This window comes from Carassius gibelio, chromosome B14 (genome assembly GCF_023724105.1).
Source record: "Carassius gibelio isolate Cgi1373 ecotype wild population from Czech Republic chromosome B14, carGib1.2-hapl.c, whole genome shotgun sequence".
NCBI classification, from domain to species: Eukaryota; Metazoa; Chordata; class Actinopteri; order Cypriniformes; family Cyprinidae; genus Carassius; species Carassius gibelio.
In genome coordinates, this window is record NC_068409.1 from 29232535 (window position 1) to 29254432 (window position 21898).

A 21898-nucleotide genomic window follows, 5' to 3' on the forward strand; every position below is an offset into this window, starting at 1 on the left:
AATGTAAAATAATTTAAAGATGTCCTTAAATTTATATCAAGTATATAAAGACTCCTATGTAGGTAGATGTGCACTGCTTAGGGTAGTTCAACATATATAGTTCACCCAAAAATGAAAATTCAAAGATCTACTGTACACCTGAGAGCAGTGTACTCTGCTTTAGAGCCTGTCAACGGAAGGACAATTTTCAAAAGGAATTGCAAATTATGTTTTCAATTGCGTTTTCCACATGTGACAAATTGTGACAAAATCCAAACACAATTGCAAATCTTGAACAAAAACACTTTCAGAAACAACGAACAAAAATTACCTTTTCAGTTTTCATGAATGCACAGTGACTGCCAAATTTCAAATGGAAAAGCAAAGTCCGTTTGCAGCTGTATTTTCCATTTATTATGAGTAATAAGCCTCTCATATTGATCAAATACTGCATCATAGCAGCTTTACAGTATTAAATAGGAAAATAGTGTGTAATAATGCAAAGGGACAACAGTCAACACTCAGTTTTCAGTTAAAGTCAGTTCATCATTGATTCAGTGATGTATCGTCCCTCTGTGCGATCAAGTCGATGATATGGCTTGATATTAATTGTCCCCAACTAAGGAAAACCAAGGAACCAAAACTCCATCGGTGACAGAATGGAGAAAAAAACCTTGGGAGAAACCAGGCTCAGTTGGGGGGCCAGTTCTCCTCTGACCAGACGAAACCAGTAGTTCAATTCCAGGCTGCAGCAAAGTCGGATTGTGCAGAAGAATCATCTGTTTCCTGTGGTCTTGTCCTGGTGGTGCTCTGAGACCAGGTCTTTACAGGGGATCTGTATCTGGGGCTCTAGTTGTCCTGGTCTCCGCTGTCTTTCAGGCATGTAGAGGTCCTTTCTAGGTGCTGATCCACCATCTGATCTGGATGTGTACTGGATACGGGTGGCTACGGTGACCTCGGAATAAGAGAGAAACAGACTAATGTTAGCATAGATGCAACATAAGAACAAGTACATGAGGTGTTACTAATTACCATGTCTGTTTTTTCACTGTGTTGCACGTTACCTGCCAAAACTCAAAGGGAATCGCAATTACTTTAGCAATTTACTTTAGCCTCACATGGAAAACTGTCAATTTTTGCCAGAGGTGGGACCATACTATGGAGAGTGTTTGTATTGGGAGGTGATGTCACTCAAGGACAATTGTGCCAAATGCTTTGAACAATGGAGGTTAAGGCACTACTAAAGGCAGCTGCCACTCCGAGAGATGCGTGTTAAAGAACAGACAGTGCAACCCGGATCTCCCTATATTCTTGGCACCTCACACAATAAATAATTATGTCATTTTTACCCCAAATGCAACTACTATCCCCTGCTAACAGTTAGAGCCACATGGTACTATTGGTCAATATTCACCATTAACCAAATGCTTTTCACCTGAGGTATAAAATATAGGGTAAGATGCAAATAGGTAAATAAGAGTAGAACGGCAATGTTGTTTTGCTGACGTGCATCAGAGTGCAAACAGTGAGAGATTTGGGGTAAAAACTACAGAATATATCCCAATAAAAAACATGCCCCATAGTATAGTCCCACGCTTGACACAAATTGACAGCTTTCTGTGTAAAGCATCTGTAATTTAAATGCTTTTCAATTGCGTTTGGACTATGTCACAATGTATGCGTCCACATGTGGAAAAATGCAATTAAATATACAATTTGCAATTTATTTGGAAAATAGTCCAGAATATCCTTACCTGTCCATTGATTATGATAAATTCCTGAGAGATCTGCTGGCATTTTTAAATCGCCATGACAATTGGATGGGGTTTTGTGGACTAGGAATTCCATGTTTGTTTGTCAACCTTTAAAATAAAGTAAAAAAAAAAAAAGAAAAAAATTGTTATATCTAAGCAGAATATGATATAGTGATTGGCTGAAAGGTGTGCTTTCAAACTGTCTAATCAATGGGATGTTCCAGTTATTATAAATCACAGTTTTATGTTAATATGCTGGCTATATCAAACACACACAGTCACTGGCACAGATAAGGGAGATCACACTGAATGCGCGCACACAGACATTTCTATGACAAGTCACGCAGGTACGGGGTTACCCCGCAGCTTTAAAACAGTCCATATATAAACACTTATAGATGTACCAAAGTGATAAGGACAAGTCAAAAACACGAGCTGGAAAATTGGTATAATATGATGTTTACGCTGCTAAATTAGGTACATTCTGAACACAAAGTTAGCTTTAACTCTAGCACGAAATACAAATACGCGTTTAAGTTACGTGAGGGTTAACATTAGTTGATTATAACAGACAAGCAATTATGTAAAATGTATAATAAACACGAACTTACCGTTAGACGCATCAATAAGACTGCACTCGACGAGTTATTCTCTCACAAATGTATCCATGTGCTTTTCTGACAGGAAAAAACACATTTTGAATTATAATTTGTATGTAAAAAGACTTTATAAACCACAAAAGCATCAAAACACCTCACTAACGCGTCCTAAATCAATCGCTGTGCCTGCGCGCACTTTGAAATGCCCTGAGACGTCGATTCTTTTCCGGGAAATTTGTTCGAGAATTACTGAACCGGTTTATTTGAACTGGATCGTCGGTTCTTTTAGACCTGCAGTCCGACTATATTGTACGTAATTTGTATGATTTACATGTCGATATGGACAACTGCAGGCGTTTACATTATGCAGAAAGTCGTATTCACTTTTTGAACTCATTTGACTAACTTAAATGTTAAATTCGCTTTTCAGTGTCAGAAACGACTTTTTCCTCTATTTTCACAGGTATTCGCATATTTCAGCCATCCGTCACTGTCTGAAACTTAATAAAACTATTAATCTGTCGTCTCACGATCATGCGAGTCACGTAACGTAGGTTGGCCGTTTGAGGTAACGTACGTTAAACAGTTCATCATTTAACGTAAATAATGTTGGTCTGTAGACGTTTAACAGTATTGTTGCCGCAAAAAAAGTTATAATTCTGCCAATTTAAAATAATTATTAATGAAAACATTAAATAAACTTACCTTAAAACAGTTGAAAGCCGTGGCTAGTTTTTGCAAGATGGCGGAACTACATGGAAGCCTCCGTCGACCTACCCGTCCCATGTATATAAAGATAATAAATTCTTCATTTACAAGGATTAGTTTAAACATTGGCATAGGTATTTGTACACCATTGAGGGCATATTTATGAATAAAAATATTGATTTTAGATAATAAAATACCTAAAAAGTTACTTATTGTCCCTTTAACATTTTACACTTTACTGTTTATCGATGACGTCACGTTATCAAGGAGCGCGAAAATTGGCTGAAAACTAAAGTTGTTTTGATCTTTTATGGTAAACATAAAACTGTTCTGCGATTTCAAGAGTGACAAAATAATCCTTCTACAACAGAGATCTGGGAAGCGCTGAAAAGGTTAAGTAACATAATATGCATTTTTTTCACAACATATATCGCAATGAATCTGTTATTTTATTTATTTTTTGCATTTCACCTGCTCTAGCTTGTTTCCATCTAATAAACCTGGAACTGCAGACTAAATATTGTTGGCTCTGTGTCAAATTGCTTGTTTTGTTCCTAGATTCTTCAGTGCTGATGGCCTGCTGCATCCAGCAGAGTCGGAGTGAACCTACTGTAAGACAACATCTCCAAGATGCTATTGACCACAAGACTAGTACAGTAAGTCAAACCTCAAATATACAGTACACTAGTGTTGAAAAGCTTGAAGTTGATACAATTTGTAATAATTATCTTCTGCTCACCTCTGTAGTAATTATTTGATTAAAATATGTAAAAAGAGTAATATTGTGAAATATTATTACAATTTAAAATAGCTGTTTTCTATGTGAATACATTATAAACTAATTTATTCCTGTGATGTGCAGCTGTATTTTCAGCATCATTTCTCCAGTCTTCAGTGTCACATGGATCCCTCAGAAATGCTGATTTGCTGCTCAAGAAACTTATTATCAGCGTTGAAACAGTTGTGCTGCTTAATTTTTTTTGTGGAAACCGTGATGCATTTTATTTTTCAGGATTCACAGATGAATACAAAGTTCAAAAGACCTGCATTTATTTATGCATTTATGCAAAGCGACTTACAGTGCATTCAGGCTATCAATTTTTACATATCATGTGTTCCCGGGGAATCAAACCCCCAACCTTGCGCTTGCTTGCTTGCTAGCACAGTGCTCTACCAGTTGAACTACAGGAACACTATTTGAAACAGATGATTTTGAACAATTTGATGCATGTAACACTAACATTCAAATATTTGGAGTCTTTGTAACAACGAATCCAACAAAAAAAAATTTCAGCACCTCTGTATTTTAACATTGATCATAATCAGAAATGTTTCATGAGCAAAAAATCATCATATTAGAATGATTTCTGAAGATTTGTCATTGAAGACTGGAGTAATGATGCTGAAAATTCAGCTTTGATCAAAGGAATAAATTATGTTTTAACATAATATTCACATAGAAAAGAGTTGTTTTGAATTGTAATAGTCACAGTGTTACTATTTTACTGTAATTTGATTCAATAAATGGAGCCGTGGTGAGCATAAGAGATTTTTTATAAAGGCATAAAATATCTTACAGACCCCAAACTCTTGAATGGTTGTGTAAATTACAGTTATGATGTTCCTCCCAGTTAAATTTTTAAAAAATGTATTAAATGTTACTCTGGCATATGCAGTCCATTCTATAGAGACTGTGTCTGTTCCCCAAAAACAGACAACAAATAATATGTTTATTAAGGCAAAATTATTTCAGTTTAAAGCTACTAGATTAAAAATAGTACTCAATGTACTCCATTGATGAAATAGTAAAAAGTGCACATTGCCTGAAATGATATGAACAGCAGCTATGCTAATCTTCCTGTTTCTGCAAATGTCCATCCCAGGGTTATTAGAAACTGCACAGCACAGGACTTGCAGGACTTGTGAGGACTTCAGATGATACCAGTACTCAAAAGACCATAGATGATGGCAACTATAGATGGACATACAAACTACCGCTATTGCAAAAAAGGTAATGTTAATTTGAAAGAGCTGTGTCACAGTATCAAGGGCTCCCTTATCAGTTCTGCTTTCAGTACTGGAGAGTAAAAGATAAAAAAATTTTGTTTGATGTTTTTTGTTTGATGTTTTTATTAGTACATATACGTTATCTTGCACATTTTATCTTCACAACAGATTCTAATTTGAAAGAAGTTTATAATGCATGTTCGCTACTCCCAATTCAGAAGACTGAATCAGCCTGTGTATCTGAATGTTTCTCATACTCACTCCTGTCTGCCACGTCTGAATTTGGGATTTTCCTTAGCTGTCAGTTATAAACGTCAAAATGAAAAGAAATAAACATTTGAAATATATCAGTCTGTGTGTAATGAATAAATATAATATACAAGTTTCACTTTTTGAATGGAATTAGTGAAATAAATCAACTTTTTGATGATATTCTAATTATATGACCAGCACCTGTATATCATTGCTCTTTTGTTGAGTTTGATTGCTTCCATTGTCCTCATTTGTAAGTTGCTTTGGATAAAAGTGTCTGCTAAATGTAAATGTAATGTTAATGTGTATTTAACTATATTTATAAATATTTATCTGCATTTTTTATTTTGTAATAATGTAAATGTATTTGTTTTATATCTATACATGCAGTTGTATTCATGTATGTATATTTATTTGTCTAATTTTTATATTTTAATAAAGCAGTTTAGACTAAATGAGTGTTTTCTTTATTCTGGATGAATTACATATTCTTTTGTGTCTAGAAAGGGTAAATATGGGCCATATCTAACCCAGAAGTCAGCCACAACTGGAACGGATCTGGGCCAAATCTCTGAAATGGCGTGGTTGACATCTGGGCCAGGTGTCGCCCATGCCATTTGTGAGATGCGGCATGGATCTGGTACAGTTGTGGCTGACTTCTGTCAGACAAAACTGGGCCAGATCTGGCCCAGATGTCACCCACACCATTTCTGAGATGTGGCCCAGATCTGGTTCAGTTGTGGCTGACATATGTCAGCCAGACTCAGGTTGAGTCATCGCCGTCATTCCGCGTGGTATGTGGGCCAGAAGAATATGGGAGATGTGGGCCAGAACTGGGCCACATGTCATTTGCTATCTGGGAATTTTGGGAATAGATTAACGGCGATATTTTTTTTTTATCGCCCGATAAGAGTCTCGCGTTAACGCAGCACGTTAATGCAGATAACGGCCCACCACTAATATACAGGGTCCCCGCGGGTCCTTAAAAAGTCTTGAAATGTCTTAAATACAATTTTCGATTTTTAAGGTCTGAAAATTTCTTGAATCCTGGAATTTTCCATATGAATGTCTTAAATTTCATGTGGGATCTTAAATTTCATGTCCGACTCGTCATTTTTATTTATTTTTTCAACCGCAATTTGACCAGCGTAACATTTGGGGGCAGCACTTCGTGGGTGCAACCTGCATCATTCCATAGGTGACATACGAGTAAGTGATTGATGAACGCGTTGCGATGATGGTTCGCCACCACGGCAGTTTGCGAAATCGCAAGCATGGGCAAAGACGATAAAGCTGTGGACAAGACCACGATTGTCAGGTCTCGCTATCTTGGTTCTCAGTTTTTGAGCCCCTCAACGGCAGAAGACTTGCTGTAGCACTTTAAGGTAAGACTCTAAAAGTATCATTTAAAATTATTTGAATATGTTAAAATGCTTCATGTGTTTTTGTTATTTCCTAATGAATATTTGGGACAATATATCGATGCGTCACAATTCTTGGATTGATTTAAATTTTTCCGAATGCATTGTGAATTGATTCTGAGCTTAGTTTTTGCACATTGCGCTCTAGGCTAGTTTTTAACCGAGCACTCAAATGCTCACGACGAAGAGCGCTCGTGCGTTCTGCTGAGTCTGATTATGTAATTGATATATTGCTTTTATGACGCGAGATTAATGTAAATGCCCCACTGCAAACACCCTTGTACTTCGCTTCAACCTTTTCGAACTTTATTAATTATTATTTTATAGTAGGTTCAAGTGGTGTGTGTAAGGCATATAAATCATGCAGTGGCATCTGCTGTTAAAAACTAAACTAAGAATTGATTCGAGAGAGAATCGCGATGCATTCAGAAAAATTGGAATCGATCCAGAATAATTTCTCGATTCAAAATGCATCGATATATTGTCCCAGCCAATCAGTTAAAAAAATTTGTGAGCATTCACTATTATGGCTTAACTTGTTTCTCAAACATTTTTTCTTTCAAATCAAGGACCACTTAGCCAATAAAAAAAAAAAAAAACTTGACATATTTGGCTTAATGATCATCCCTAATGCATGTAAAAATGTAGGCCATTTTAGTCTTCTGAAACCATGGCTAACTTCACCTGCTAATAATGTGCATGATTAGAAAACAAGTCATGAGAAGTGAATTGGAAATGTTCAACGGTGTCACAGTCCATGTCAGTCATTTTGGTTGATGACTTTTGCTCACAGACCCTCCTTGGTAATCTGGCATACCTCCATTGGTCCCCAGACCACAGTTTGAGAATCACTACTTTAGACAAACCATCTAATCTAGTGTTCCTGTAGCTCAACTGGTAGAGCACTGATCTAGCAAGCAAGCAAGTTTGGGGGTTCAATTCCCCGGGAACACATGATATGTAAAAATTTATAGCCTGAATGCACTGTAAATCGCTTTGGATAAAAGCGTCTGCTAAATGCATAAATTTAATCTGAGTGAACATGAATGAAAATGTTATCATTCTTGAGGTGGACTTTGTTTTGATTTTATTTTTTTATAATTTCAGGAGGGCACCAAGGAACTTAATTTAAGGAACATGCTTTCTGTGTCAATGGATGTATCCACAGTAAATTGGAAAGTCATGGATCTCCTACAACTGGAACATGCAATAAATTTCTGATCCTGATCTTTCCTACAATTGTCTGTCATTCATTAGGTCTATGCATAGATTATTGAATGTGCTTGCATTTATCTGTGTCTGAAATGACATAGAAAACACTAATCAGACCCTGAACAACATTTTCTTGGGGGAGAACCCCCAAACCCAGCTCAAGGCTATTAGGCAGCAACATTTAACCATAATTTAGATCAAGTATGATGAAATGGGCTTTTGTAATGTCCTGGGGCTGTCTTCCATGTCTTTTTCAAACTGCTATGAGGGGCCAGAATTTAGAAATTACCTGAAGTACCTTAAAGGCTGATAGTTTATACATAGTCAACCATGTCAGGGTTGTAAGGTCAATCAGCACTTGGTATAAAAGTTTTCGCGCCCCTTTGACCTGTCTTGAGCGTGGTTGTGATGAGTTGTGCCACACTAATGCTTCGCCACATCAATCTGTGTTGTCGGACTGAACATTTCCCTTTTTTTTTTGTTTAGATAAAGTCTTAAATTTTCCTTTTAGAGGACTTAAAAAGGTCTTAAAAGTCATTAAATTTGCTGTTAAAAAATGTGAAGATACCCTGATATATATATATGTTGTCGACTGCAGCATTAAATTAAGATATGCTCATGTTGCACGTATTTCATTTTATATATATATATATATATATATGCTAGAACTATTCCCATAAAAGGGGCCACTGTGGTTCAAGCCAACAAGAATCAAACAAAGAAGTACTGTCTATTTATTATTGTTCAGTAATCACTTTCAGGCAGTTTATCAGCATAGGTGGAGCATGTGTAAGGCAGGGTGCCATGAGGTCTTGGGGCAAAAATGCCACTAAATTGGACAAAAATGCCCCTGCATGAACAAATTAAAACTATTATGTCTCTACCTAACAAAGTGTAAATGAATAGAAAGTGTCGACTGCAGAATTAAATTAAGATTTGCTTATGTTGCACGTATTTCATTTTAGGCGTTTATACCGTGTTGTGCATTATAATCAATCACATATGATTCTGTTGAGCTTAGAAATGCAACTGCCAATCAGATACGTTCAGATGAGTCATCGCTGAAACTCATCTGCTTTGTTGAATGCGTGCACGTTCGATGACTGAATTCCAGGAATTATGTCATCATAAGCAACAAAGCGCAGATGAAGGCTTATGTACAGTGTAAGTAAGGGATTAATTTAGCAGTTTATACAGTTTCAGTGATTATAACTATAACTATTACAACTATTTTTGAGAGAGAGAGATTGCGATAGATCAAGGTTAGTGATAATGTCATTTCTGTACAAAATATTTTCGCCATTTGAATAAGCGTGAGAAGGAAACATTATCAATTTAATTTAATTATAATCACATTAAATGCAAATTCAGTCCCATTAAACATATTTTATTAGCTTATACATGACACCAATGTCTGATTCTTGCCTAAAAAGAAAGGTTTGTAAAGAAAACCTTAATATTTGCATTAAAACTCACACCCGAGAGAGGCCTGGAGTGTGGAAATACTTACATATGTAAAGTACACCTTAAATAACAGATAGGAACTCACACTGGTGAGAGGCCTTTTGCATGTTCTCGAAGAGGAAAGTATTTTACACGTAAAGGAAAAAATTATTTTCACATAAAAGGCCACACTAGAGAGAGTCTTTACACATGCCCTCAGTGTGGAAAGGGTTTCCCAACTAAAGGACATCTGAAGCATCACATAAGAATTCACACAGATCAGAGGCCTTTTCCATGCCATTTGTGTAGTAAAGGTTTGACACAGGCCCAAAGCCTCATATTTCACCTGCAGTTTCACTCTGGAGAAAGGCCATTTGGCTGTGATGAGTGTGGTCAAAAATCTGTTTTGGAGTCACTGCTGAAAAGACACCCAAGGACACATTTAAACAAGCAGCCTTATTTGTGCTCTGTTTGTGGGAAAATGTTTCTATTCCTTGACTATTTTAAACAGCACCAAAAAATACATAGCAGCGTGAAGTCTCATGTGTTTGTGAGTGTGGAAATTCCTTCGTGAAAGCCAGAGACTTGGAGCGGCATGAAATAATCAATAATGGTGAAAAACCTTTCGAGTGCTCACATTGTGGAAAGGGTTTCACTGAGTCTAGGAACCTGGTAAAACATGAAAGAATGTATACAGTAGAAAAGCACTTTCCACAAGTGGTTACAGTGTCTAACATTCAGGCTTTGGGTTCCAAGCAATTTGTGTGAAATTCTTATCAATCTGACAATGAAATATCTCCAAGAGAAGTGAGAATAAGTCCTGTTCAGACCAAGACAGATGTTCAGTGCAATAAACATATCAGTTTGAATGCATCTGTTTAGACTAACATGAACATTAGCATGCAGTCCATGCAACAATTTTTAAGGACAGGTGTTGTAGTCTGTTTTCCATTGCGCTGTGAAGAAAACCTGCCAACAAGAACTGCACTTCTGGTCACATGCCCAGAGCCACTGCTGTTACATAAACTACTAATTGGTAATTTTGCTAAATGATTGTAAATAGCATAGTTAATGTACACTTTTTTCAACAATTTGTTTGATAACAAGAGAAACGGGAGTAACCTACAAGAGTGAACTCGTGTTTCAAAACTGTATATACTATTTGACCTTTCTTTTCCATGTCAGGTTCAATGTTCCAGTTGTGCACCAGGGAAATCTGTATTTTTGCTTCTCTGTTAGTGCTCTCTACTGTCAGAGAGTGAATTAGCTTTTTCATTTAGCCTGTTAAACACATTAGTCTGCAAAGATAAATCACATGTGGAAATCAGAACAAATTTTTGTGTGAACAGTAAATTCATTTCCTGCATTTTGTTAATTGCATCTGTGATGCATGGAGAATAAAAAAATAAAAGAAAAAATATATAATATATTTTTTTAATAAAAAAAAAAAAAACAAATTAATAAAAAAAATGCAATTGATGTGCCATGCCAAATGTACAGTTCTTGCGTGTATTGACATTAGTAAATAATTATCATATGTGTGACAGATTTTGAGTAGTTTGTGAAGAATTTATTCTGTTAGTAAAGTGAAAGATTTGTTAGATTGATTCACAATAAAATCTTGTGAGTTCATAAGTCTTTCTGAGTGATTCATTTGTGTAAATGATTTCATTTATACATTTGTTTCAGTTCGATGTACATAACTGTCCAAATAAAATACAATCCATGAAATGTGTAATAGACTGTGCTCTTATTATTATTATCATTATTATTTTATTACTTTTTCAGTTTCTGTGTCTGTAATGTATTTCATTATTGAGAGAATTGTGATAAATATTTGATTATTTTTCCCAACCCCCATTAGTGGTCTTAAAATGACTAAAATACTAAGGGCGGAGAACAATTGGTTTCAGTAAAGAGTTTCAATATTGTATTCAGCATGGTTGAGGTAACCATGTAGTGATACTCTTGATGGCGGCATCAAAAGCTGTGCCTAGGTAGCCTTATAGGAAACCTGCAATACATTATTGTTTTGCAACTGGAGCTTGTAAATCCCCTTCTACAACACCAGATGGAGCAGCTGCAGATTTTATTTTTTTCTTAAAGGGATAGTTATGCAAAAAAAAAAAAAAGTTTGTTTTAGTCTTAATGAGCTGGATGGTCAGTGTTTCCAGCTCATTAAGTTATCATACTTTAACTTATGGAAGAAAAAAATTTCTTTGACATTAGATGACATTAGCATTTACAGAACTTTTTAACAATCAAACATGCATTTCCTTTGCATTTGCCTTATTACACCTAAATAATCCTGAATTACAGTTTTTGTAAGTGCTCATTCCAGTAAAAGGATGCAAATGCACAGACCACATATGCACAGTCTCTGGACATACAAAAAAATAAAAAAATAAACAAGAAGTACAGATGTTACTTGCCAATGGTGAAAATGTGAACTTGGATCTACAATTATTATAATATCGTTAGCAGTGCTGTTTCCAAAGCAGTAGGCTTAACAAACTACTACAAAATGGTAAATGTACCTAACAAAATAAATGAACAAGCTATATAATGATATTTTCAAATTTTTAATAACAAAAATAAGATTACTACCAAGCTATCTGCATCCATCTGCCTGCATGTCAAATATTTTCAAACCCTAATACTTACATATATAACACAACTTCAATTACTAGGTCTCATCCATATAAATGCTCTCCCAGGCATAGTATATAAAAGCCAAAATAGGGAAAAATACATTGATTGAAAGCACGATTTGTCAAATAATCAGTTTTCTCATGTAAACAGTGCTTCTCATGTTCTCATACATTACCAGTGAAGAACAGCATTCTGGCAGGACCCACAATGGCATTTTAAAAGCTGTTTAATGATTATTGATCTTAGCTTATTATCTGAATTTTAGTGTTGTTTAGGCATATTGCATAACTTTTAAAGAGGGAGGGCCTTTCAACATTTGTTCCCATGTGCATACATTAAAAAACTGATGCAAGAATACATTTCATTGTTGTTGTTATTTTTATAAATTTTATTTACAAAGGATATTTATGCATTTCACTGGTTATTAAATTTTAACTGCCATAATATTCTATAATTTACTTGCATTTCTAATGTAATATTCATTGAAGCCCCCTAAAAATAGTGTAATGCAATTATGCAGATACAATTAGAGGATATCATAAGAGAAATGGATAATTAGAGAAGCCATTGTATGCATATGATATTCTTAGCCTCTATCCCTTTAAGAACAACAAGAAGAGGCATTGGTGGGGGAGGGGAATGGGTTGGGGTGGAACAGTCCTGTAATGATTCTAGAGACACTCAGCATCATATGGCTTCAGACCATCATGGATACCCACCTTTAAATATGCACGTAAACATGAAGGAGGAGAGGACCAAAGAGCAGGACTAAACCAATTTTTGATGCTTTTAACCAGTCTTCCAGGAAAGAAGCTTCACCTATACACCACAGCAGGAGCGCAGAAGGGAAAAGAGAGAGCGAGTGGGAGCAGTGTTAGGAAAAATGCTCTGCCAGATTGATCTCATTTAACACATAAGCAAGGAAATACTGTCATTTCATTTGGAAAATATGATCTAGATTAAGGATTTAACATCATCCTTGCTTTGAGGCTATGGATGTCGTCCTGTATTTCTGCATTTTTGTGAGCCGGCGCGGTATGTTTGGGGGCCGTGTAATGTCTGACTGAGTGTATCAATGCTGCTGCTGTGTGGATCTCTTTGGCTGTGGAAAAAAACTAGGCCTTGTTTGCCTGCTGATCTCCACGCAGGGAACGCGGGACGCGGCTGTGTGCCTCAGCCTGTTGGGACTGTGCAGAGAGGAAGGGAGAAGCTCACCATCTGCATGCCTGTTGGAAGTAGCATGCACAATAAAGACATCCATTACCAAAGGCCATGCACAAACAGGCAGGAGCTGTAACACCAGGACAGTAGCCTGGTAGATTCTTCTTCACCCCTTAAAATCATCTGAACTTACAAGCACTGTTTTATTCTATGCGTTCCATATCTACTTGAAGGACGGGGGGAGTACTGCTGTAACACTTCCTGTCAAGTTTATCACTGTCTTCCTTTTTTGCTCACCAATTGCAATTTTTCCACTTGACGTTCTGAATATTTGCCAAAACCTGTTTCATGCATGTCCACTGGAGGCAGGTTTGACTTTGATGATGGGGGGTCGTACTGTGGAGGGTGGGAACAAGGCAAGGCGCATGGCCGAGGGATCTGCACAGGGCCTCAGGGCCAGGGGGAGTATGCGGGGGCATGGAGCCATGGATTCGAAGTTCTTGGAGTTTACACATGGCCCAGTGGCAACAGTTACAAAGGAACTTGGGCACAGGGCAAGAGGCATGGCATTGGCGTGGAGAGCAAAGGGAGATGGGAGTACAAGGGGGAATGGACACAAGGGTTCAAAGGCAGGTATGGGAAGTTGGAAAGCACTAGCAGCGGTTCCCGTTATGAAGGCACCTGGAGCAACGGTTTACAGGATGGATATGGCTCAGAGACCTATTCGGATGGAGGTAAGATTCTAATAGTATTTGCTGAGTTCTGATAAGGTCATGAACAGCAGGAAAGAACCAATGCTAAATCACTAACTAACCATATTGAATTAATAAGACTATCTGCTTTTAAAATGCTTCCAATATCTTTTGAAAGGTGTTCTGTTGCTTCCAATAAAGACTACGATATTTTGGCACTCATTCATCTGTGATTTGGTGGAAGCTTGTTAAATTAGACAGATGCCTGAAGCCAAAGCAGTGAAAACCACTGATCTTTACAAGTAACATGAGCAACTCACATATTATTCCATCTGTAAACGGCAAGACAAGAAACAGCAATCGCATAGTCATCGGAGACAACAAGAATTAGAATTAGTCTATTATATAACATACATAGAAAATGGAATTAAGAAGGGTTTTTATTTATTTATTTTTAAACAACTTCCACTATAATACTGTAGACTAATAGTGAGACTGCTGTACTTCAGTGGCATTCTAAGTTCTGAAACACATTTTAGATTTACAGAAAAACGTAATTATTAGTAAAAAATATTGAAACATGCTCAATAACGTGCTTTAAAGGATAAAACTTCACCATATGAACTAATTTACCACGCGCATCTAAAGCACAGACGCCTCTGTACAGTAAATTACCATGGAAACCGACCGACAGCGGGTCATTGTGTCACTAGAGACTCTTCGCTTTGCTCGCTGATTGGCTGTTTCACATTCTTGTGTAATCCGCTTCCTGATGTTCCACGGAGATTAAACAGTGTCACTGTGATTTGGTCATGCATCGTGCCCTTATACATTCGAGCGTATTATTTTGGAAAAAATAAATAAACGTACATGTTAGCATCACACGACAGACGTCCCCACTGATAGACCAGGTTAGATTTAAATCCAAAAATGAATGCGCTGGATATGTATTCTGTCCTTTACCCTTCGCTCGTTAACTAAACAGGACTGTAATATTTTAAAGAACCTCCCAACATTAGCGAGATACGCGTGTCAAAACATTTCAGCACCCTGGACAGTTACTATCGCTACGGAGCATTTCAAACCGTCACTGCAACAACATACAGCTTCACATTTGTTCGAAAACATGATCTCACCTTTTTATGAAAGTGTAGTGGGGTTTATTTGTTGTCATTTACTGTTTTGGAATTAAATTAAACAAAGAGAGCCTTTTGCACCCATTGTACAAGTGATGTGAATAATGACATGAATTTTGCTCTATCCCTGTTCCCCTTGCAGGCACTTACCAGGGCCAGTGGTTGAGTGGTATGCGTCATGGCTATGGAGTGCGACAGAGTGTGCCTTATGGCATGGCAGCCATCATCTTCTCCCCTATGTGCACCTCCATAAACTCCCTACGATCCGATCACAGTGAAGGGGCCCCCACTCCAGAAGATGGCTCTGGTGTCAGTGGGTTATCTGGCAGCCCAGTGGGGCGTAGTGGCTTTGTACTTTGTGCTCAAAGTGAAGCAGACAGGCACAGGAAGAGGAAAGGCCGCTTCCGACAGTCCATACTGAGTGGTTTAAAGTTGCGGAGGTCTGAGTCCAAGAGCTCTCTGGCCAGCCAGTTGAGCAAGCAGAGTTCCTTCTGCAGCGAGGCAGGTATGAGCACAGTCAGCTCAGCTGCCTCAGACATCAACTCCAATGTCAGCTTAGTTGAAGTGGAGGCAGGGGGAAGTGTGGATGCCACTGTAACCGAAACATATGCTGGCGAATGGAGGAATGACATGCGATCAGGGTGGGGCGTAAGTCATCGTTCAGATGGACTTCACTATGAAGGTGAGTGGTTTGCGAACAAGCGACATGGCTATGGCTGCACCACCTTTCCTGATGGAACCAAGGAGGAGGGAAAATACAAGCAGAATGTTCTGGTGAGTGGAAAGCGGAAAAACCTAATACCACTCCGTACCAGCAAAATCCGTGAAAAGGTGGATCGTTCTGTGGAAGCTGCCGAGAAAGCTGCAGACATAGCAAAGCAGAAGGCTGAGATTGCATTGTCCAGGTAAGTCATAAAAGAGATCTCACTTAAGAGCACAATCCCAATTAGGGATGATGCAGAAATTAGAGAGATGACCATTTGAGGAGGACACAACTGAATAAAACTGAAAACCAGCTTACTTATGGGTAAAAATTGAAGGAAAGGATAATCAATATCAAACAAGAGCCCAACTTTCTTACCACTGAACAAAACTCTTTCTTGCTACTGAACCAAACTTACTTACTTTTTTTCAGAATGAGCCATGCTAGAGGAAAGGCCGAAGCTGCAGATGGAGTCGCACAGAGAGCCCTGGAGGAGTGTCGTCTGGCCAGGGCTATAGCCAAAGAACTTTCCCCCTCTTTCCATCTCTATGGGAATGGTCAGTGACAAATAAAAATACTTAATAAAATAAGTATTAAATAAGTATTAAAACTATCAATCCAATTCGAAAGAAATTAAGTCACATACTACCCTAGAATCATCAAGCACTATACAGTGTCTGTAATGCATAGAAGAATGTAACTGTTATTTACAAAATGTAGTCCATTTAATTAACATCAGCAGTGGTCAATTCAAATTCCATCTTTCGTGATCATGATATGATTTTATAATGAATTACTTAATGTGACAATGTCTTTATATTTCTGTTTACTAGGACTGGAGTGCCAGAGACCAAAGCATCAAGACAGGAAAGAAAAAGACCTAGAGGTGGTCTCGACTGGCACAGACAGCCTTGAACTCTGCACACCAGACACAACACCCCCAGCCCAAACACCTGACCTGAGCCCAGTTTTGAGCAGCCCCTCCTCACCCCCCTGCAGCCCACCTACTCATCGCACTAGGAATGCTTGTTTCATGAGGCAGAGTGCTGTGGATGAACAAGGAGGGGCAGAGATTCAAGTTCTAGTTGAAGGTAGAGGCATGGACACCAAGAGAGGTGGGGCCAACAGTTGGACTGCTGAGATGTATCCTCACAGAAGAGGAAGCAAAGGGGAAAGCAGTCGCTCCACAACTCCATCCCTGCTTGAAGAGGAGATCGGTCACGTTAATGGACATGAGAATTCCTCAACTCATCACCCATGGGAGAACGGCTCCTCTAATCACAAGCCTATCGAGCATATGGCCCCCGAGAAGGTGTGGGATCAAATGTCCTCCAATCAAAAGCCCCGGAAGCATGTTTCCTTAAATAAAAAATCCAGGGAACATACAGTTTCCAGGGAACGAGACCGGGAGCATAAACCATCCAATCACAAATCTGTTGATTGCGACTCTTCCAAGTCCAAACCACAGGTGCACATATATTCCAATCACAAGTCAGCAGGTCATAATTTATCCAATCACAAGACTAATGAGCATGCTTCCACCAATCACAAACCAAAGGAGTTTATTTCTGCACACGAGAAACCACATGTTTCTTACTATTATAACCCCCAAGAGCATGTCTACTCCAATCACAAGCCAAGCAAGTCCTTTACCAATCATACGATTGGTGAGTCTAGCTTGAATGCATACCAGCTGTCAGACCGTGGATCCAACAATTCCACTCTGGAATGGACTGTTGAAAACAATTCCCAGTGGATCTCTTCCCATTCACATCTGCAGGAGAAAGAAGGGGGAAATGATTATCGGGTTGAAATGAGGTCCCAGCCCCTAGACTCTGTTTCCCATCACAACTTTGGCTCTGGCATGAAATGCTCGGGTCTCCAGGGGCACAATTTGCAGAGACTACGTCAGCGAAACCATGAAGGCAAAGAATGGGGTCTTGCAGCCAGGGAGGGGTCCATGGACTCTGTGCAGATGCTCGACAGCTTGAATGTTGGGGTTGACGTGGAGGAATGGCCTTTGAACAGGGACATAACTCTTTCACCCCCTTTAATGTCTTCACCAGAACCACTGGAACAAGAAGGAGAGCGTCTGAACCTGATAAAGACAAACTCAGTAAGTAAACAGCATGAAAGGTGACAGTGTTCTCTAACCTTATGCTATCATTTAGTGAAACACAACATTTTGGTTCTGGTAGTAAAATCACATTCCACATAGAAAAACTGATTTCTAAAGACAAAGTTTAAACCTTTCGAGACAAACCTACCTCTAATGTGTTTAAAGGTATAGTTCATGGAAAATTACCCCATGATTTACTTACTCTCAAGCCATCCTAGGTGTATATGACATTTTTCTTTCAGACAAATACAATCTGAGTTCTATTGAATAAATATAAAAAGTCCAGAAAATGGCACCCATCCATTATAAAAGGAGTCCACCTGGCTCTGGGGGAGTGAATAAAGGCCTTCTGAAGCAAAGCGATGCATTTGTGTAAGAAAAATATCCATATTTATTGTGTAAGAAAAATATCCATATCCATATTTAACTTTATAAATCTCTAGCTTCTTCTAACTGTTGTTTCACAAGAGACTGGGGTTCAGTGGATAACGCAGGACTTAAGGGGCAGTCATACTGCACTTTTCATTTCACTGACTTCTATTCATACGCATGCGAATGCGTCGGACAGGAAATGCACGCCTGTGCAAAAAAATTTGCATTCCGCTGCACTCCTAAGTTCAAGTTTGGTGAACTCTAACCTGTGAATTCGCATCACGTGAAGACATGTTACCAGTAGAGGATCGATACGTAACTGCATGACCTATCTGTAAAGAAATTCAAAAATGGATGAAGCGCTAATTTAAGCCTTTATGCAGCATCCTATTTTATATAATAAATCTTTTAAATATTATAAAAATCTAATAAAAAAAGAAGCTGCATGGTTCGTGATGTCAGTGGAAACAGGAACAGATGGTACATTTGAATGCGGACACATTTTTTTTTCCTGAGTGTATATATATATATATATATATATATATATATATATATATATATATATATATATATATATATATATAGAGAGAGAGAGAGAGAGAGAGAGAGAGAGAGAGAGAGAGTACAATATAATAAGACGCTTTTGACACCGTTGCAAAAGACACAGTACAAGCACATCGGAATCAATGTTGTGATAACTGAAGGAAAACCTTGGTACCTGATATTATATACTGCTCCTGCTCATATTCACAGCGGTGTCTGAAAAAAAAAAATTGCACATTCAAAGTCTAGTTCATCCGCCCCTTTAGGCAAAATTACAAACGTGGAATCACAGAGTAGAGAGCAGAGAGCAAAACAAACCACTGATCATGAATTAGAAGTACAAAACAAGGATTTGTACAGAAAAATATCTGAGGATTTCGATATAAGCCAAGTGGACACTAGTTTTCCTTTGCTGTAAACAAAACTTGCTTCTCAGGAAACTAGCATATTCTCACCGGAGTTTACGCTACACCTACGTCCTATTTCATCTGCTGGATGCCACTCTCCCGTGAACGCATGTATGACAGTTAGCGGAAGCTAGACATTCAGAAGGCCTTTATTAACCCCCTGGAGCTGTTAGGACTTCTTTTATAATGGATGGGTGCAATTTTTTGGACTTGCTACCATCCACTCCCATTATAAAGCATGGATTAGCCTGGACATTATTTAATATAACTCTGACTGTATTCGTCTGAAAGAAGAATGTCATATACACCGAGGATGGCGTGAGAGTGAGTAAATCATGGGGTAATTTTAATTTTTGGATGAACTATCCCTTTAATTGATGAGATATGCTTATAAGCCGCAAGGAAATGTGAATAAAATTGTGTTTTATATAGTAGCTCAACTACGTAGTTGTAGAACTACAATACCCATTATTCAGAAAAGAGATCTACCAATCAAAGAAGTTACAGTTACAATGGAAACATAGTCACTCCAGATAAGCTCAGAAGTGACCACTCATTCCCATTAAGCATTGCAAATGATAATCAGTCTGACTATTAAGCTACTAATTAAATTTTTTACAATAATAGGAGGGCTTCATGGAATGGATAAATACTGGAATCCAGGCCACTGAAAAAGTGGGCACTCTTAGGGTCACTGTGGGCTCTGTTTGATGTGTAAAATGCTACATAGTGTATTTTGCATTTGGTAACACTAGGAAAATGCAAAAAGAGTGTCTAATAAGGATCTGTAAACTGATCTTTCTTAATATGTTACATTTAGCAGCACAAAGACATATAATAATATAATACTTTTTAATGGTTTGAGCCCAGTATACGTTTAAATTTGCAATACTTTTTAATGTGCCACAGTGTTTTTAATAACATAACTTTAATCTTTCTACAGGGCTCCAGCTCTCTCCTGGTGGTCATGGTAATATTACTCAACATTGGTGTAGCCATTTTGTTTATTCATTTCTTTATTTAATCATATGGCCTATAGAATGTCAATAACAGCATTGATCATCATCAAGAGTAAGATATGAACACAATGCACACTTAGCACCACTTCTTAATACAGTAAGGAACCCACAAATCACAATAGTAAATGTCTGTGTAAGCTGGGCAAGTCCATGTAAATTGTAAACTTCTTTATGGTTCAATTTATTGTATAACTCCATTATAATCCATTATTTAACTTTGCTTACTTTTTCCTCCATTCATAAGAAAGGTCCATTTACAGTATTCTGTAGAACTGAAGTATTACACACATTTAGTTTTTTTTTTTAATATACAGCTCGTCTGATATGTTTTACTACATATTTAACAGTTACAAAAGATTATTTCACACTTTTTTTTTAAATGCACATAAGGCCAGAGACATTACTGAGAAACGGGACTCTGAAGATTAATGTGCAAAGATAGTCATGTGGTTTTATCTACTATGATATAGTTGATTTAAGATGGGATTCACACTTATAATCAAGACTACATGCCCTTCCCCCCCTAACTGTATTCCAGGGTACAGCCCTGTATAATCGCTGCAGACGCTCATTATGTCATCCATAGAAATCAACTCTCTCATCTACCCAGATTTGACGCACCTGTAAGTCTGTGGTAACAGCTATCTTAAAGGGCTTCATCATAGTGCATTCCCATTAAACTCAAACAGTTTGAATCGGATAAGCCTGCAGAATTCTTTCCACACTTATGAATCCCGCCTCACTGAATTTCAGCACAATCCAGTCATGTAGTTTGTTTTGACTCACCAATAACACAATCACCATTGAAACACTGCTATGCCAAGCTCACTTTTAAAGAACATTCTGTGTTTTCTTGTACACCACATGATGTCACATCTGCTTATAGGACATAAAAGTACAAGAGAGGTGAAGCAGTGGCTGAGTATTCTGGCTCATACTCGATAAAGTCTGAGACTGTTACCTTATGACCACTGCTTTCAATATATATTATTCTATATTACTGAACAGTTAACATATTTTAACAGGTTCGCAAGATATCATTGATATGCTGAGTGCCTTTTTTAATTGAGAAACCATCCTTGTGAGCAGGTTATGTACTGATGACAGTGGTCACATGAAATGGTCTCTCTCCCACCCCACCTTTGAACAAATCAAGTTGGCTTAAGAACTGAGCCTAAGCCTGTGGAGATTTTTACAGCATGTTTGTAAGCCTGTTCTCTTCTGCTGTTACTCTGTGTGATTTTCTGCCTGTCACTCTGTCCAGCAACTTAGATAACAAACTGGGACTGAAAGCAGTGTAAAAATACCAGCTTATGTTTCTCAGTGGGACCTGACTGACATTATCTAAATTAATGAATGATAAACAGCTATTGTACATTTTATACTACTCATCCAGTGATATCAAGTTGTGAGATCATCGCATGCCTAAGCATGCCCTTTCTTACGCAATGATTTATGAGATTGTTTCCAAGTTATGTGGAAAATTAATAAAATGTTTGAGGTTATGTTGTTTCTTATTTTTGTCAAAGAAAACATTCACACAAAAAACACTATCTTCAATTTTTAAATCAGATGTTGATTTGGCAATCAACAAATACATTACGAGGAGATGAGCCACTCATACATGCATGAATAGAAGAAATTGAAATGCTAAATCTGGAGTTTGTAGTCCTACATTATAACAGTGCAAAACTATTGTTGGAAGCAGCATCACAACGC

At 37.8% G+C, this 21898-nt stretch overlaps 1 protein-coding gene and 1 long non-coding RNA gene across 2 annotated transcripts; both read left to right on the plus strand.

Annotated features, from left to right (window-relative positions):
• Positions 1-6274: 6274 nt before the first annotated feature.
• LOC127971179 (uncharacterized) lies at positions 6275-7959 on the plus strand. Its single transcript, XR_008156762.1, has 2 exons — positions 6275-6684; positions 7828-7959. It is a non-coding gene; the product is annotated as an uncharacterized LOC127971179 (long non-coding RNA).
• A 4722-nt stretch (positions 7960-12681) lies between these two features.
• On the plus strand, positions 12682-21684 carry LOC127971148 (junctophilin-3-like). Its single transcript, XM_052573976.1, has 5 exons — positions 12682-13922; positions 15159-15921; positions 16152-16276; positions 16553-17835; positions 20104-21684. The coding sequence occupies exons 1-5, from the start codon at positions 13541-13543 to the stop codon at positions 20182-20184; spliced, it is 2634 nt and encodes an 877-aa protein (XP_052429936.1). The 5' UTR covers positions 12682-13540; the 3' UTR covers positions 20185-21684.
• Positions 21685-21898: the final 214 nt, after the last annotated feature.